Genomic DNA, 18,868 nt, shown 5'->3' on the forward strand with positions numbered 1-18,868 from the left:
ATGTATTTGTTGAGACGATACCCTGAAGAGTTAGCCTATGGTAAGGGAGAGGTATTGAGGGCAAATAGTGAGGGAATGAGCCAAGGCCAGTAGCATTTCTATGAAGCATGGCAAATACTATACCAGTTAAAAGTAAACTTAGAATAATATTCCCTTAACTTTTACTTTACCTTCCACCCCTATTTTAAGCTTTTCTTCTCTGCATAATTTCTAACTGAGGGCTTCTGTCATTCACTGCAACGTGCACTTAACCATTATCCTTCAAGCTTCTGCAGCTTCTCATCCCGTCCATCATCCCCTCTGCTGAATTTTGGCAATCCTTCCTTACTGGACAACTACCCAGCTGTTCTACTTACCTCCTTGCTCCCTTCTCGTCTTCAGAATTTCATTTCTACCCAGCCATATTCAATTATCTGAAACATGAGAAAATCTGCAGATGCTGCGTCCCACTGAAGGGTCTCGGCCCGAAACATCAACTATTTCACTCTTTTCCATCGATGCTGCCTGGCCTGATGAGTTCCTCCAGCATTTTGTGTGTGTTGCCAACATTCAATTAATTATCTCTCCATCTCCTTGGTGTTGTATTTTGGGAATCAACACATAAGAAGCAGTCATAGCCCTACAACCATCGTGCTCCTGAACCGGAGTGGATAACTTCACTCACCTCAGTGTTGAACTAATTCCACACCTGCAGACTCATTTTCAAGGACTCTGTAGCTCATGTTTTCAGTATTATTTATTTACCTTTTTATTATTTGCAGAAATTGTCTTCTTTTGCATATTTGTTGTTTGTTGTCATCGTTTGTGTATAGTTTTTCATAAATTCTATTGTATTTCTTTATTTCCCTGTAAATACCTGTAAGAAAATGAATCTGAAGCAAGTTTTTGGTGACATAAATATTTTGATAATAAATTTGCTTTGAACTTTGACAAAACCTCATGGTATTTTTTTAAACTGGGTCAGCCTATCTGTCAAGGGATTCTATTTTGATGTTAGGCTTGATTTAGGCAAATTATTATGGTTATATAAATTGGGAAATGGTATGATAGATTTTTTGACACAAGTGCCAAGGTTATTCTGTTCATGATATATTTTGTGATGGTAATAGTGGCATATTTCCTTTTTATGCATCTAAGTTTCCAGCAGATTAGTGCAACACAGTTGTAGAGGTGCAGTCACATCCTTCCTCTACCTCACAATTTACATAATTCTAATTCAAGAAGCAAGATTGATTTTGATAGCATGAATCTTAACTGAGTATTATTTAGTTTAATAGTAATGCGAACTGAGGGATGCCAGTGGACTATGGCAGGGTCTAAATGAGATCACTGGGCACAAAGAAAAGGCTGGGAATATCAATAACTGTGGCGCTTCTCTTCCTGACGAACATAACGTATTCTACGCAAGATTCGAAAAGAAGAGGAGCATCCCGTTCCCTCTGGATGAACCGGACCTGGTGGCATTGAGATTCTTCATCACCAAGGAGGACGTTAGAAAGGCCTTCCTGAAGATAAATCCAAGGAAGGCGACGAGCCCAGATGGCATCCCAGGAGGGGTCCTCCGGGCCTGTGCAAGCGAGCTAGCTGGAGTGTTTGCTGACATCTTCAACTGCTCCTTGCTTCAGTCTAAGATCCCCTTGTGTTTTAAGAAGGCAACGATAATCCCAGTGCCGAAGAAGAGCAAGGTGGCATGCCTGAATGACTATCGACCTGTGACTCTGACATCAATTTCTATGAAGTGCTTCGAGAGATTGGTTATGGCACACATCAACCACAGCCTACCAGTCAACCTCGATGCTTTGCAATTCGCCTACCGGAGCAACAGGTCAACGGCAGATACCATTTCTCTGGCCCTACATTCCTCCTTAGAACACCTGGAGAATAAAGACGCATACGTAAGGCTTCTTTTCATTGACTACAGCTCTGCCTTTAATACCATCATTCCAAATAAACTGATTCCTAAGCTCCGGAACCTGGGCCTTAGCACTCAGATCTGCCGCTGGATCTTCAACTTCCTCACAGACAGGACCCAGGCTGTAAAAAATAGGGGACAAGCTCTCCTCTACAATCACTCAGAGCACCGGTGCCCCACAAGGCTGTGTACTCAGTCCCCTGCTGTACTCACTGTACATCCATGATTGTGTAGCAAAGTTTCCATCAAACTCAATATATAAGTTTGCTGATGACACAATTGTAGGCCGTATCTCAGGTAATGATGAGTTTGAGTACAGAGAGGAAATTAAGAACCTGGTGGCATGGTGCGAAGACAATAACCTTTCCCTCAACATCAGCAAGACGAAGGAATTGGTTGTTGACTTCAGAAGGAGTAGCGGACCACACGACCCAATTTACATCGGTGGTGCGCAAGTGGAACAGGTCGAAAGCTTTAAGTTCCTCAGGGTCAATATCACAAATGACCTGACTTGGTCCAACCAAGCAGAGTTCACTGCCAAGAAGGCCCACCAGCGCCTTTACTTCTTGAGAAAACTAAAGAAATTTGGCCTGTCCCCTAAAACCCTCACTAATTTTTATAGATGCACTATAGAAAGCATTCTTCTAGGGTGCATCACAATCTGGTAGGGAAGTTGTCCTGTCTAAGACCGAAAGAAGCTGCAGAAGATCTTGAACACGGCGCAGCACATCACACAAACCAAACTTCCGTCTGTGGACTCACTTTACACCGCACACTGTTGGAGCAGTGCTGCCAGGATAATCAAGGACACGACCCACCCAGCCAACACACTTTTTGTCCCTCTTCCCTCTGGGAGAAGGTTCAGGAGCTTGAAGACTCGTACGGCCAGATTTGGGAACAGCTTCTTTCCAACTGTGATAAGACTGCTGAACAGATCCTGACCCGGATCTGGGCTGTACCCTCCAAATATCCGGACCTGCCTCTCAGTTTTTTTGCACTACCTTACTTTCCATTTTTCTATTTTCTATTTATGATTTATAATTTAAATTTTTACTATTTCTAATATTTTTAATATTTTATATTTGTAATCCAGGGAGTGGGAAGCGCAGAACCAAATATCGCTGTGATGATTGATTGTTCTAGTATCAATTGTTTTGGCGACAATGAAGTATAAAGTATAACTGCTGAGCTACACCTTAGTAAAACCAGCAGAACCTTCATCTTAGCTATGTAACAAAATTTTTTAAAACTCTTTCAGCAAAGTATTCTTTTAACTTAGCAGTAACAATGATTAGTGCCAGCTAAATAGAATGATATATGTGTCATATTAACAGCAAGACATCCATTCTTTTAAGAAGCTATGGAGTATCAGGTTTGCAATTATTAATAAATGGATTTGAAAATCTATTTATAAATATTTCATATTAATATATTTCTGGGATGGAAAAATAAGCCTCCGCTTCACATTAAAAGGCCGGCAAAGCAGGCATAGGCATCTACGTCGGATTTCAGACTGGCAAACCAGCATGGACAAGGGCTGGTGGCATTCCCTAAGGCCAGTGATTTTTTGACAGGTTCCAGAGTTGGAGTTCCATGTAGGTAGGGAGAACAAGGTCTGATTAACTCCTGGGCTCGCAAATCAGTGAGACTAGAGTTCGAGGCCTAGTGTTCGGGGCCCTGTCATTGGCGAATCTTGAGTTCGAGGCCTAGTGTTTGGGTCTTGGGGTCCATGCTGAGGATCAAAGCTTGTGGGTCAAATTGGAAGTCTTGAAGTTGAGACCTGTTGCCCATGTCTGTGTTGGGTAAGTCAACGACCTAATGTTTGTAAGATCAAGTCCAAGTTCGCTGGAGGCTAGAGACCAAAGATGGACTGTCCTAGGGTTGTTGTTGTTGTTTTGTTTTATTCTGTACTCTTCTGTCAAATATTGTGGTCATGCTATGTTGGCACTGGAATGTGTGATGACCCTTGTGGGCTGCCCCCAGCACATCCTTGGGTGTAATACACACAAAATGTAGGAGGAACTCAGCAGGCCAGGTAATATCTATGGTAAAGAGTAAACAGTCGATGTTTTGGATCAAGACCTTTCATCAGGACAACCAACACATCCTTGGGTGTGCTGGTTGTTAGCACAAAAGGCACATTTCAATGTTTCGATGTGCATGTCATAAGTAAATTTGAATCTTGAATCACCGTTTAACTGGAGATAAATCAAAGATAATCCCAAGAAGTTCTTTGGTTATAATAACAGTAAAAAGATGACTAGGGAGAGACAAGGTGTTTTTAAAAACAATCAAGGCTGCATATGTATGGAGCCACAGAAGATGGTCATGATTTTGAAAGTCTATTTCTCCTCAGAGTTTACTAAGGGGAATATCATGGATGGCAAAGTATTGATGTAACAAGTATGAAATCTTGGAACACATGCATATTATGAGAAAAGAGTTATTTGCAGCATTGAAGTGTGTTAAGGTGGGAAATCTACAGGGCTGACCAAGTGCACTCCTGGATCTTATGGGTTGCCAGTGAAGAAACTGTGGAAGCCCTTGCAGAGATAGTTGCTTCATTGTTAGTCACTGGGGAAATTCCAGAAGACTGGAGGGCAGCCATTGTTCAAGAAGTCTAGGAAAAACAGGCCAGGAAGCTACAAGTCAGTGAGCCTGATTTCAGTTGTAGGGAAGATCTCGGAAGGAATTCTGAGAGACAGGCCTTTGATAGTCTAGGCCTGGTCAGGAAGAGTCAGCATAATTTTGTGCACATAAGGTCATATCTGATGAATATTTTGGAGATTTTTGAAGAGGTATCAAAGGTGGTAGATGAAGTTAGGGCAGTGGATGTTGTCTATATGGACTTTAGTAAGGCCTTTGACAAGATCCTGCGCGACAGGCTGACCTGGAAGATTAGTTTGCATGCCATTCAGAGGGAGCTACCGAAGTGGATTCAGAATTGGTTCAATGATAGGAAGTATAGGGTGGTTGTTGTACGTGAATTCTCTGACTGGAGGCTTGTGATGAATGGGGTGCCCCAGGAATTAGGATAGGACCTATACAGTGAATGACAAGGCACTGATGAGCCTTGTGGAACAGAGGGACCTGGGAGTACAAATGCAGAGCTTGCTGAAAATGGCCATGCAAGTAGAAAGAGTAATGAAGAAGGCATTTAGCATGCTGGCCTTCATCAGTCAGGACATTAAATTTAGGAGCAGAGACATTACGTTGCAATTATATAAGTCTTCACTTATATAACTACACTTGGAGTATTCTGTACAGTTTTGGTCACATTGTCAAGCTGGACAGGGCATAAAGATGCTGCCTGGACTATAGGACCTGAGTAACTGGGCGAGGTTGGTCATGCTGGATCTTTATTCCTTGGAGTATAGAAGAATGAGTGGTGAACTCAAAGAAGTTTATAAAGTCATGTGGTGTACAGATAAGGTGGATGGTCATATGCTTTTCTCCAGGGTTCAATAGTCCCAAACTAGAGGACAACATGGAGGAGAAAGATTTAAATGAGCACTGCGAGTTAACTTCTTCACACAGAGGGTAGTGAGTACCTGGAGTGATTTGTCAAAGGAAATGGTTGAAGCAGGTACAATTGCACCATTTGAAAGGCATTTTGAAAGGTACATGGAGGGTCGTGGGCCAAATCTGAGCAAGTAGGACTATCAAGGGGAATGCTATGGTCAGCATGTACCAGTTGGGCTGAAGGGCCTGTTTCCATGTTGTATTACTCTTATGATTCAATGACTCCAGAACTGATTAGTAAGAATTTGTTCTGTCTTTTTTAATGAAGGCAATGAGGAAGAAAATCATATAAATCCATTAATTACTAATGTCATCTGACACATTTTCCACCCAGTTGATTTTTCATATTACTGGATTCAAATAATTACTCACCACTGAATGAGTTCAGCTTACAACTTGGAATCATGAATTACAGTAAAAATAAATTATTTTTTTTTTAAAATTCCTTTTGAAGTGATGCCTACTTTTCTCCGAGAATTCAAGTTCAAAGTAAATGCATTATCAAAGTACATATATGTCACCATATGCAACCCCGAGATTAATTTCCTTGCGGGCATACTCAACAAACCCATAATTGAATAATAACCATAATAGTATCAATGAAAGCCTGCACCAAATTGGGTGATCATTCAACATGCAAAAGACAACAGACTGTGCAAAAACAATAAGAAAGAAACAATAATAATAAAAAAGTAATAAATATCGAGAACATGAGATCAAGTGTCCTTGAAAGTGAGTTCAAAGGTTGTGGGAACATTTCAATGATGGGGCAAGTGAAGCTGAGTGAAGTTATCCCCTTTGGTTTAGGAGCCCAACACACATACAGCCTGGAAACAAACGCACCAGTGAAACATCTGGCATCATTTACACTAAGCTGACCTTAATTCAATTTTGTTCTCTGCACATCCATCCAGTTTTCATTAAACTCATATCTTTAAAATTCATCACATGCATAATTAGCAATAGTATTTAGTTAGACCATAAGATCATAAGACATAGGAGCAGGTTTAGGCCATTCAGCCCATCTAAATCAGTCTGCTCCTCCATTCCGTCATAGCTGATTCTGGATCCCATTCAACCCCATACACCTGCCTTCCCTCCATATCCTTTGATGCCCTGACTGATCAGGAAATGATCAACTACCACCTTAAATATACGAACGGACTTGGACTCCACTGCAGTCTGGCAGAGCATTCCACAGATTTACTGCTCTCTGGCTTAAAAAAAAATTCCTCCCTACTTCTGTTTTAAAGGATTGTCCCTTAATTTTGCGGATGTGCCCTCTAGTTCTGGATACCCCCACCATAGGAAACATCGTCCCCTCCTCCACCCCGCCTAGTCCTTTGAACATACGGCAGATTCAATGAGATCTTCTAAATTCCTGTGAATACAGACTCAACGCTGCCAAACACTCCTCGTGTGTTAACCCCTTCATTCTCGGAATCATTCTCATGAACCTCCTCTGGACTCATTCCAATGATAACACATCCTTTCTAAGAAATGGGGCCCCAAGCCATTCCAAGTAAGGCCTGACTAGTGTCTTACAAAGGCTCAGCATTTTCTCCTTGTTTTTATATTCTATTCCCCTTGAAATAAATCCCAACATCGCATTTCCCTTCTTTACCACAGACTCAACCTTGAAATTAATCTTCTGGGAGTCTTGCACAAGCACTCCTATGTCCCTCTGCACCTCTGACGTTTGATCCCCATTTAGATAACAGTCTGCACTATTGATCTTTTTATCAAAATGCATTATCATACATTTAGATAATAGTCTACACTATTGTTCCTTTTACCAAAATGCATTATCATACATTTTCCAACACTGTACGGTATTCCATAGCTGTTTTTTTTTAATATTAGTGTCCATTAGTGTGAAATACAAATGGCACATGAACTACATGTTTTGGAAGTAGGTCACCAAAGACTTGCAGCCTGCTCAGCGGGGGTTATTGACAAATTAGACCTTAAAGGAATGGATATTGCGTGGGTCCGGCAATAAAAGGAATTTGAAAAGGAATTCTCCCAGTGGCCACACATTTTAATTCCACGTCCCATTCCCATTCTGATATGTCTATCCATGGCCTCCTCTACTGTAAAGATGAAGCCACACTCAGGTTGGAGGAACAACACCTTATATTCTGTCTGAGTAGCCTCCAACCTGATGGCACGAACATTGACTTCCCTAAGTTCCGTTAATGCCCCACCTTCCCCTCGTACCTCATCCGTTATTTATTTATATATATAAATTATTTTTCTCCCTCTGTCCCTCTCACTATACCCCTTGCCCATTCTCTGGGTTCCCCTCCCCCTTTTCTTTCTTCCTGGGCCTCCTGTCCCATGATCCTCTCATATCCCTTTTGCCAATCACCTGTCCAGCTCTTAGCTCCATCCCTCCCCCTCCTGTCTTCTCCTATCATTTTGGATCTCCCCTCCCCCTCCCATTTTCAAATCTCTTACTAGCTCTTCTTTCAGTTAGTCCTGACGAAGGGTCTCAGCCCGAAACGTCAACTGTACCTCTTCCTGGAGATGCTGCCTGGCCTGCTGCATTCACCAGCAACTTTGATGTGTGTTGCTTGAACTTCCAGCATCTGCAGAATTCCTCGTGTTTGAGAGGTGATTGTTGGTCCTATATTTGCTCCTCGATCCTAAGGCACATTGCTTTGTTCAGAGTTTGTTGACTGAGCTGTCTAAATTGTGTGGGTTAAGAAGTGAAATGCTATTAGAAAGTTACCTATCTGTTAAATGAAAATATCTCAAAAAGGAGCTGAAATATGTAAGACTCTACAGTCACTTTATTCCGTATCATTGTAGACTTCTTGGAGTGGTTCATACAGAGAAGTAATTTCAAAAATACGTAATACTTTTAATGTTTGCTTTACGAACTGCAAAAAACTAATTTGAATTAAGCTTAATATTGTTCCTGTCCATAAGTATGTTTCATAAAGTATTCACTAATAAATTTTGTGAAACCTACTGAAAATGTAATGCTCCATTAATTGGTACCTTTGAAGTTTTTTGAATCAGATCTACTGCACGTTTGTAAATCAGAAAGACTAAATCTTGACATAATTTGAATAAAGCACAAAGGATTTATTACGTATTTTCAGTTCAGTTTTAGATAGGTTGCAAAATCTCAGGTTTAAAACTGCCATTACCAATATTAATTGGCAGACATGTGCTTCGTTCAGAATCTGTCTCCTATATCTGTAGAAGTCTTAGACATTGATTTAATCAAGTTAACTGCTTGATCAAAATTGCAGAGGAAATTGTTACACTAGTTTGAAAACATTTTTCAGTTAAAATAGACTCCCCCATCTAATGAAAGGTCATCAATCTACGGCATTAACTTTGTTTCTCTTTCCACTGATGGTTGATGAGCTGTTGACTATTCCCAGCACTTTGTTTCAAGCATTTGTATGAGCTTGCTCTCCCAACAGTAAACTTCTAAGATTTTTTTGGACAAAAGTAAAGAGTGCACAATTTGACAAGAATATGTCAAGTAACTAGCTGTGTTTTTACACAGCACTGGCTTGCAAGCATGCATCACGTTTGCTGCAAGAACCCAATCTGGAAGTCTCGAGATGATGCTGCTGACACAATGGAGCTGAATTTACCTTGTCTAAGTAGTTGTAGGTTTCTCACTTCCTCTCGTACCTGCAGCTGTAGAACCTGCTGAAGTACCTCTTGTCTTTGACCTTCCTGCACTATTCCCATCCGTTCCAGCTTTTCACCGTTTAGCCTAAGCAGTGCCCGACCTGTGGAAAGAATTGTATTTTGAAAACCAGCATTTGAACATTTTACAGAATACATGTACTGGAAGATTTCCCTTTGGAGCCATTTAAATGTAATAATATCCCCAGGAAATAAATTCAAACACAAAGTTAAAAGATGGCATAGTTACAATGAAAAATATTTTCCTTATGTTCCCATTGCAGTTACAATGGGAATTCTGAATAAAAGCAGTTAACTCATCAATACAAAAACTGCCCAATAAGAAAATTCTATATTTTCAAATCTAAATGAAGTAATTATTCAACATGCATAAAACCATTAAGTCATCAAGGATATTAGCTCTGCCAAGAGCAAGTGTTCTGTTGTTCTTTATTAGCTACTCATTCATTCAGATGTACTGTCTTCGCCTTGTGGCATTTTCAATTTAGTAAGGAAGACAGGAATCAATTCAATTCGATTTCTTTCAGAATGACAGGACGTATCCCTGTGGCGATTTATTCCAGCACGATACACTCATGTCAATACAAGCTTGCTATTAATGAACACGGGAATAAATCTGAAATCAGTCCTGAATGCAAACCAGGTCACAACTATGGTTTGTTGCTCTGTATCTGATTACGTCATGAATTAAAAAAGTAACTTTCAGATAACATTTCAAATTCTCAACTAATATCATGAGCTACACAGGAAATTCAATACTTGCTGTAATTTGTTAAGTTTTATTGACAATATTTTAAAGCAGCTTGGTAACAGGTTAATACTGTACTTTCGGAAACTAGATAATCCAAAGCCAAATAGCAATACAAAAGCAGATCAGTTATTCACAGACACAAGAGGCTCTGCAGATGCTGGAAATCTAGAGTAATACACACAATGTGCTGGAGGAGCTCAGCAGGTCAGGCAGCATCTATGGGAAAAAGTACAGTCAACGTTTCAGGCCAAAAGCCTTTGGCAGGACTGGAGAGAAAAAGCTGAGGAGTAGATTTGAAAGGTGGGGTGGGGAAAGAGCAATGCCATTCGATAGGTGAAACTTGGAGGGGGGGATGAAGCAAAGAGCTAGGAAGTTGATTGGTGAAAGAGACAGAAGGCCATGGAAGAAACAAAAAAGGGGGGAGGAGCACCAAGAGGTGATGGACAGGCTAGGAGATAACATGAGAGAGGGACAAGAGGATGGGAAATGGCGAAGGGGGGGTGGGGGAAGGAGGCATTACTAGAAGTTTGAGAAATCGATGTTCATGCCATCAGGTTGGAGGCTACCCAAACGGAATCTAAGTTGTTGTTTCTTTTGCTCTGCTGAATTAGTAGAAACTATTTTACGTTAACTTTTTAAATATTGGGTGTGCTTCACTGAATTGTTGAAACAGAAAGATTTAAAATTGCACCACAATTCATGCATTCAGTCCACTGCTTTACTATGGGGAAGTCATTGGACTTCAGCAGGACAAAATTGGTGATGGTAATCAACTTGTCACACACAGCAGCAAAGGTGTGAGAATTGAGAGCATATGCTTTCACAAAAGTCAATATTTTAATTATTACCATGAAGGCATTAAGGTCTGGCATCAATTCCCTCACTGCTGATTCCTCTCTGTGAATTAAATACTAAGTTGCCTGAGCATCCAGTGAAACTCTCATCACTCTGGTCACTGTACCTGAACGCATCTCAGCAGCTACACCCTCCTAGGCATAGTGCATATAAACCATAGGAAATACAGCATTATAAGTGTCAGTAAACTCATGGAATAAAATTGGAAATCAGTTTGATGATTTTACTCACTTAATTAGGATTTAATGTCTTCTACAAAATGAGTGGATACGGAGAAGATATTTCCTATGCTGGGAGAGTCTAGGACCAGAGGACACAGTATCAGATTAAAGGAGTATCCTTTTAGAACAGAGATGAGGAGGAATTTCTTCAGCCAGAGAGTGCTGAATCTGTAGAATTCGTTGCCGCCGACATCTGTGCAGGCCAACTCTTCACGTATATTTAATGCAGATGTTGATAGATTCTTGATGGTCAGGGCATGAAGAGATACGGGGAGAAAGCAGGAGATTGGGGCTAGAGGGAAAATGGTCAGCTACGATGAAATGACGGAGCAGACTCGATGGGCCAAATGGCCCAGTTCTGCTCCTATATCTTATGGTCTTATGGTCTTGAAATTAGTAATTCTACATGAAACAGCTTACTGTAATTTGTCCTGCTGAAGGGTTTCAGCACAGAACGTTGACTGTACCCTTTTCCATAGATGCTGCCTGCCCTGCTGAGTTCCTCATGCATTTTGTGTGTGTTGCTTAATTTGATAAAGGATTGCAGCTAACTTCCTTGCTAATTCTCTCCCCCAAGACTGCAGTGCAGACATCTATTCCTGAAGGGATTATTAAGTATTCACCAATTTTAATTGCTGAGTCGCTTTTGGCAGTGGGAGGGTCTGCAGATATGATCCTTAAGCATACTTTCATTTGTCATTATTGTAGTATGGGGTGTGCAAAGGAAATGCTTCAAAGATAACTTCAAAATCAGCCTGAAGAAATTCATCACTACATCTAAAAACCGGAAAGACATTTCACTTAGTAGATACACCTGGAGGAAATCTTTTCAAGAGGGAGCTGTGCTACATGTAAATATGTAAATGATCTCTGCTGTGATGCAGAGAACAAGCAGCAGCTGCAAAAGGATTGACTGGTTAACCAAAAGACCCAACCACTAACCGCAGCCACCACTTATGTGTGCCCGCACCGCACCAGAATATGTGGATCTCAGATCGGTCTCTACAGTGTCCCGAGGACCCACCAATTGCCAGCCCCTGAAGGGAACATCTTACTCGACCCGAGCGATCGTATCCAATGGGGTAAATGTCTGTTGAGATACTGTGTCATCTTGTTCCATTGGAATGGAAGTGGACTGGAAATTAAAAATTGATCTCAAAGTGACAAATTATTTTCATTCCATCCATGTTTAGAATCACACCACACAGAACACACTCCTCTCTCGCCTGCTCTGCAGTCTTGGGGGAGAAAACTGGCAAGAAAGTTAGCTGCGATTGTCTATCAAATTATGCCAGCTGGCACTTTTCTTCTGATGGAGGCCACGCTCGTGTACTTTACAGGTTTTCTTTTCTTTCATTACACTGAACATCACATGCATTACCTATATTATGTTTCTCTGAAATTATATTAGTTCCAAAAATAATCCAACTACTTTAAAAAATCATATAGATATATTAATACATTTATATAACTTCCAAATTTGTACTCCCATTCAGTTGCAGACCATTCACAAACATAACTTTAAATGGAAGTCCCAAAGCAGAGCTGCAATGAATTAGAGATTAAGCCCTGCAATTTTGTGAAAATCTTCTCAGCTCAGAATTCTATGAAGTCTGTGTCATTACTTCATTTTGTTAAAACAGATAATGTTACACAGACCAGCCGAAGACGTTGATGTTGACGAGCACCAGTCCATGGGACAGTTATTGAGAAACTGTGATGAGTGGCCTAGGTGAGGAAGGTACGGACCCAAGTGCTGCAGTATCCGAGACTAGAATCGAGACATGATTTCAAGACTGAGACGAGAACAAGGTTCTTGACTAGATGCTAGATGAGAACCAGACTAAACTAGACAAGAATCCAAATGAGACAGACATCCTTAAAGCACTCGCACACTGAACCAAAGTCGAACTGACAAATGAGCACTGAACCTGAGTTCAGATGCTCTTTAAATATCCAAATCTTGGCGCCAAAACATGGCCACAAACTAGTGGAGTGAGCCAGAATCTTTAAGGGGCCTGCACCAACTATCCATCCTCTGGTTGGCGCATTTGGGTCCCTATCGTAACAGAATGGTGATGAAATAAGGCACACAATATCTACTTTGTCAATATTGTTGGGCAAAATTAACCTAACTTGATGAAGATTTTATCCAGGCGTAACCTGATAGGAGTACCGAAGGAAACTTCAGTTACAGAAAATATAACTTGATTTGTACCCTTAATTTTACAACATACATGATTGAAATTCCGAATTGATGAGCTCTGACCCAGAAACATGAGGCAGATCTGTCATCCTCTAAGGTTTTCATTCTTTCCAACATGTTCCCAGGCACATTCTCGCAGCAGGAGACCAATTCCCAGCACATTGATATGGCCAGCACAGTACAGTGTAGGATATCTCTCAGCATAACCAGCTGGCTGTGCTCACAGAACAACTTCAAGACCATGACCATAGACTCACCAGCTGTCAATGCTTTCCACATTAAGCAAATCAAACATTAGCAAATGTCTTCGGTATTCAAGATGCTCAGGAAGCATTAAAAGTAGTTTGAGGTATAAAATCATGTCTTAGCCTAAAAACAAACTAAATACTTTCAAACTAATTTATTTAAATCAAATAAATTATTGATTTAACATTGTCTCAGCAGCCACTCCCTCCCATAAATTTCAATTGCACTGCTGTAGTTTTGCCAGCTTTAACCAGAGAGCCAGGAATCTGTGGACGTGCAAGTTGCCTCACTAGACTCTACTGGGGAAGCGATAAAGTAGTCAGCAGCAGGACAAACAGCAGGGCAGAAGATTCTGTTGCCAATTCAATCTACAACGAGGGCAGAATTTCAAGACATCTGTGGAGAAACATGGATATCTCCATTAGTAAAGCTCACCACTCATGCAGAAAATCTGAAAGGGAGTCCAGGTGACTGTAAAGGGAGAACAGAAACTGATAAGTTTCTGGTAAGTGGAAATGGTGTGTGTAACCCGGTGCGCTGTGTGTGTATAGGAAAGTTGGGCCCCAGTCAGAATGGAATGTGGAAACCAGCCCCACAGTGAATGAAGAAAGCGTGTGGGTATTGAGCCCTCAGTGAGCGGAAAGTTAGAGCAGCAAATATTACCTGGCGAGTCAGGTGCCACACCATTTGGATTTCCAAATACTTGGACTGCAAATTATCAGAGTTTTGTTTTATTTGGCTTTGCCAACAGTATTCTGCCTCCTCAGTACATACAAGCCCAAACCCGTATGATGAAAATAAGGTAAATGGGAACTTGCTGTTGCACAGGGCTTGCTGTTTTAGATCACAACTGCTTCAAGAAGGTAACCAATAGTTCTGGAAAATGAACGCAATTGGACAATGGCGAGCTTCTGCAGCAATGTCCACTGTGTTTTAAATCAAAATGGGTTCACACAGCACATAATTCTGCTTAGAGTACAATGCAGCATGAGACAACAAGAAGCTTATCTTTTTGTAAGCTAATGATTGAAAATGTTTGTTAAAACCAGCTGAACTGCTTGTGAAATTGTTGGTGTATGTGATCTATTTTGAATAGATACAAAAATCAGTTGACTCATTCTAGACTTTATAACTATGGGCATTTCGGTAAAAGTTATTAGCATTTCTTGCCCAGTTAAACGGAAATGAGAGCAAAGAGGTTAAAAGGATGCTGCCAGGAATATGAGGGACTGGGTGAAACAGAGAGGCTGAGCAGTCTGAGACTTTATTCCTTGGAATGTAAATTGGGGGGTGACCTTATAGAGGTGTGTAACATCATAAGGGGTTAAATAGGCTCAAATATCACATAATTTTCCTGTGGAAGGTGTCCTAAAAACTGAAAAGGCAGGGGTTTAAGTTGAGGGGTGAAAGATTGAAATGGAGCTTGAGGGGTAACTTTACACAGAGGGTGGTGCATACAAGGAATGGGCTGCCAGAGAAAGTGGTTGCAACAGGTACAATAACAACATTTGGAAGATATTCAGGTAAGTATATAAATAGGAAGTTTTTGGAGAGGTATGGACCAAACACAGGCACCACGGTCAGCATGGACAAGATGGGCCAAAGGGCCTGTTTCTCTGCTGCATTACTCTATGATTCTATGATTCTTACTCTATGACCTCATGTACAGAGAGTGGGGATAAGGGATAAACACCGCTCTCATTTTCTCTGAGCATGGTTGCAGAGAGGAGAACCGAAGATATGTAAAAATCAGCCAATTCTAGATCAAAGGAGTTAGACAAGGTTAGGAAGCAAAACGTCACTCATGCTAAATTCTGAGTTAGAACTAAAATTCAGAGCGGGGGAAATGATCAAATTCAGCCACAACTGCGGTGGTAATCTATTATTTTCCATGGTATGTGGGGTAAATTGAACTTAATGAATTATAGGAGATTCCATTATGTTCAATCATTTTTTACATTTATTGGTTGCCTATAAAATTAAACACCTTTTTAATTTGCATCAAGCCTCAACACACTGAATTGCTTTATTTTGCCAGTGGAAAATTGGGAAGTGATAAAATGGGGCATGGTTCATAACAGCTACCTAATCTAATAAAGTACTTTTGCACTGTTGTTATACATCAAATCCAACCCAAGGGGAACTACTGCCCTAACTATGATAATAATTAGTTACTGTTCATGGCACATTCCTGAGCATCAGAATACCAAATGATCAGCACTAAAACCAAAATAATGTCTATGTGAAGCCAAATTTTGACAACTACCTTTAAAAAGCCAAATTTTACCAACTCTGTCCCCAGGTGTAAATTGCTCTGTGAAGCCATGCTTCCCTACATTGTCTCAGAATTTGCTTTTCATTGCTTTCTCACCTGCCGATCACAATCTGATTTGATGGATATTCAAAGAAGCATTAACTTCTCTTCAATTAAAGCTTTGTTAAAAAATAAAATTACTTAATTAGGAATACCTTTGTACTGCCACTACATTCATTATTTAACCACCCTTCCATAAAAGCACGAACAAAAGTTGGAATCCATTTAGATTGTATATCATATGTGCTTGAGAATGAGAGAAAGAGTCAAGATGAACACAGTTGAGACAGAAATACAGCGATGCTTATGAAAGTGCAAAAGAGATTAAACAGAACCAGAAAGGAAAAGTGAATTTATGAAAAAATTTATATCAATTACAGAAATTTAATTTTTTACCTGTCGCTCAGCATTTTGCCTCACTTAACTTATACCATAGATATAACTACCAATTCCAGATTGATAGCGGCTTGCACATATCCGATCTTTGCTGCCAGGTTGTAGAATAAAACTCTTCTGAATACAAAGGAATGACTCAGTTATATTTACTGCTATTGAAGGAGTAGTCACCAGGGACAAGAATAAAGAACATTTCGCAACTCAGCCTGTGTATCATGTGAATCCCTTAAGTAGTTAAATAGAAGGTTTGAAATATGAAGCTTAATCCTATGTCTTATTTACTGTTCTCTTGGGTTGTGTGCGAATCTGCTCTCAACTGCTGCTTCCTTGCTATCCTAAGAAACAACCCCTGTTACCAGCTATAGTTACAAAAACTGAAGCACAGGGATATGAGAAGGAAGATTAAACAATTGCACAAGGTGAGGAGAGTCCAAGCACAAAGAAAAACTGTTCATCCTTCCTCCTTGTGCTTCCATGTTTTAGTTGTTACAATTATAGCTGGTAACAAGGGGTGTACCTACTTCTCGTTCCCCAGGCACCAAAATGGCCACACTGCTTAACTCCTCTCTGTCACTGGCCTTCACATTGTCAACTTGGCCACATTGTAAACCTGAACACACCATTAAATAATCATTTGTCATATTACACATAATCGATAACCAATCAGCTTTGCTCATTTCCTTCATATCTGTCTGCTGGTATGGCTTTGCCTGTTCTCGTGATTCTGTCTAGTTTCACCCCTGCGACTGCAGCACGGCTAGGAGAAGGCTGCAGAAGTTCACTGAAGATGATAGCTGACAAGTTTTGTCCATAAGCATTAGCAACTCTGATCTGTCTGGCTATGGTCAGCACCTTCTCATCATGAATGGTCACAAAATAGGCCAGTAAATTGACAGGCAACCAAAAAGACACTGTGTGAATGGTAATGGTGGGAGGATCAATGCAGGTGAATGTCACAGAGCTGCAGTTACTTCCCCACAGCTACACTTCAGCATCACTTGCACTCTGCAACCTGTGTTGGCACCAGTCTTTCATGACAGATTGCATAACACCATTCTGAATTCCCCTGCTGTTTTCAGACAATGTGTGACCATTGCTTTTGCTGCAGTGGAAACTACCATCGGCCATCGGAAACAACTAACAGTGTTGGTGAGCTTATCAAATTAGTCACGAGTTCCACCCTGCACAGGATGAGTTCCATGCACTGACTAATCCAGGCTGGAGCTCGGCTCATCATGCTCCTTAAAGCTGTACATAGGTTTTCTCACCTTCAACCCATTGTCCTAAAAATTTCGTTTTACAAATCGTTCAGCCTTTCTCTGCAGCCTTCTCCATCAGGCCTCTGAGTCCTCTGTAGCAAAAGTCAAGGACAGTATCAGGTTTGGATATGTATTCAACATTTCCCTCCTCTTGCTGTTGTGGCTTTGTCTGGATTGCACTTCTTGGGCATTTGAGAGACAAGGGAGAGGGGTGGGAGGCTGGGAGTGGGGTGGTGTTGGCTGAGGGTGAACAAAATAAAAGGCCATGTCAACACCATCTGCATCTTGTCACTCAGTAGAGAGCGTGTGTTCGATAAGAGAAGTATTAGGTATCAGGGGAACCAATACTTCTAATTGTTTCAGCACCACATTTGGCCATATCCCTCCAGATGATTGCTCCAGCAATGGCCATCACCACTTCGGCCATTGAGGTTAGGAGATTTAGACATAATGGTCCCCATTGCTTAAATCCAAAGTCTGTAGTGGGGTATTTTAATAAATGAAAGCCAGAATGTACATCATATCTGCAGGCAATGTGATGTACATACTGAGCAGTGTCTGTGGGTAATGCTGAAAATTTGTCCATGCATTAATCAACCATGATAACTTATTCTTTCACTGAACTTCTTTCAGCACTCATGACTAGTGGGCAAAAAGGCAAAAGCATCACAATTCATAAAAGGTTATTTTACTGTTTGTTGTATTTCATAGAACATAGAACAATACAACTGTGGTAAACCATATATATATGTTGTAACTGGGTTACCTGTCTGGACACGCCCCTCTGCTGACTGCTCCTGTGGCTCCTCCCACAGACCCCTGAATAAAGGCAATTGTGCCACTGCTCCTCCCTCAGTCCGGGGCAGATACTCAGCATGGACGTTGGACCATTTACGGTGTTACATGCTCAAGGAGATCTGTTTTCTTTTGTGAGAATGATGCAATTGTCTTTTGGAGGTCACCTGATGTAATTTTCCCGCCGGTGAGGTCATGTGATGACATGTGCACCATGGCTATATAAGGGTCGACCCAGATGACGCAGTAGTTTTTTTTAGTTTGTAGATTTCCGGGTAGAACGTGCTGTGTCTCCGTTTCTGTTGCGTGTTTGTTTTTGTGACGCAGTTTCATTTTTAAAACGGAGTGTGCGTTCTGTTGCAAGATATAATATTATTGGACTGGAAATTTTTGCTAGATCTGTTGATTTACTCAATTCCAACAGTAGAAGGGAGAGTGAAGACTTTATCGAAGTACAGGACTTGAAGGATTGAGAGAAGTCAGCATCATTTGGCAGTTTGATAAAGGATCGACCTTATTGAGTCTTCGTTGGGAGTAGCGACCTGCATCAAAGATAACTCTTGCCAAAAAGAGCAAAGAGTTCATGCAAAGGTTTGTTCTCTTTCTAAAAGAACTTAAGGTCAGTTGTTTTAAACTGTTTATTTTCGGCATCGTGAATCCTATGGACAGAACCAGCAGGAAAGTCGCGTCTATGAAGAAATCCTTCTCCAGAGAAG

At 40.8% G+C, this 18,868-nt stretch overlaps 1 protein-coding gene across 2 annotated transcripts in view; it reads right to left on the minus strand.

Annotated features, from left to right (window-relative positions):
• LOC134336555 (sterile alpha motif domain-containing protein 10-like) overlaps positions 1 to 18,868 on the minus strand; it is a 119,727-nt gene that overhangs the window by 18,309 nt on the left and 82,550 nt on the right. For both annotated transcript variants that reach the window (XM_063030831.1, XM_063030840.1), the window contains exon 4: positions 9,052 to 9,192. In XM_063030831.1, the coding sequence (XP_062886901.1) occupies positions 9,052 to 9,192 (141 nt within the window). The remainder of the gene's footprint in view (positions 1 to 9,051; positions 9,193 to 18,868) is intronic.

This window comes from Mobula hypostoma, chromosome 2, assembly GCF_963921235.1.
Source record: "Mobula hypostoma chromosome 2, sMobHyp1.1, whole genome shotgun sequence".
Taxonomy (NCBI): Eukaryota; Metazoa; Chordata; class Chondrichthyes; order Myliobatiformes; family Myliobatidae; genus Mobula; species Mobula hypostoma.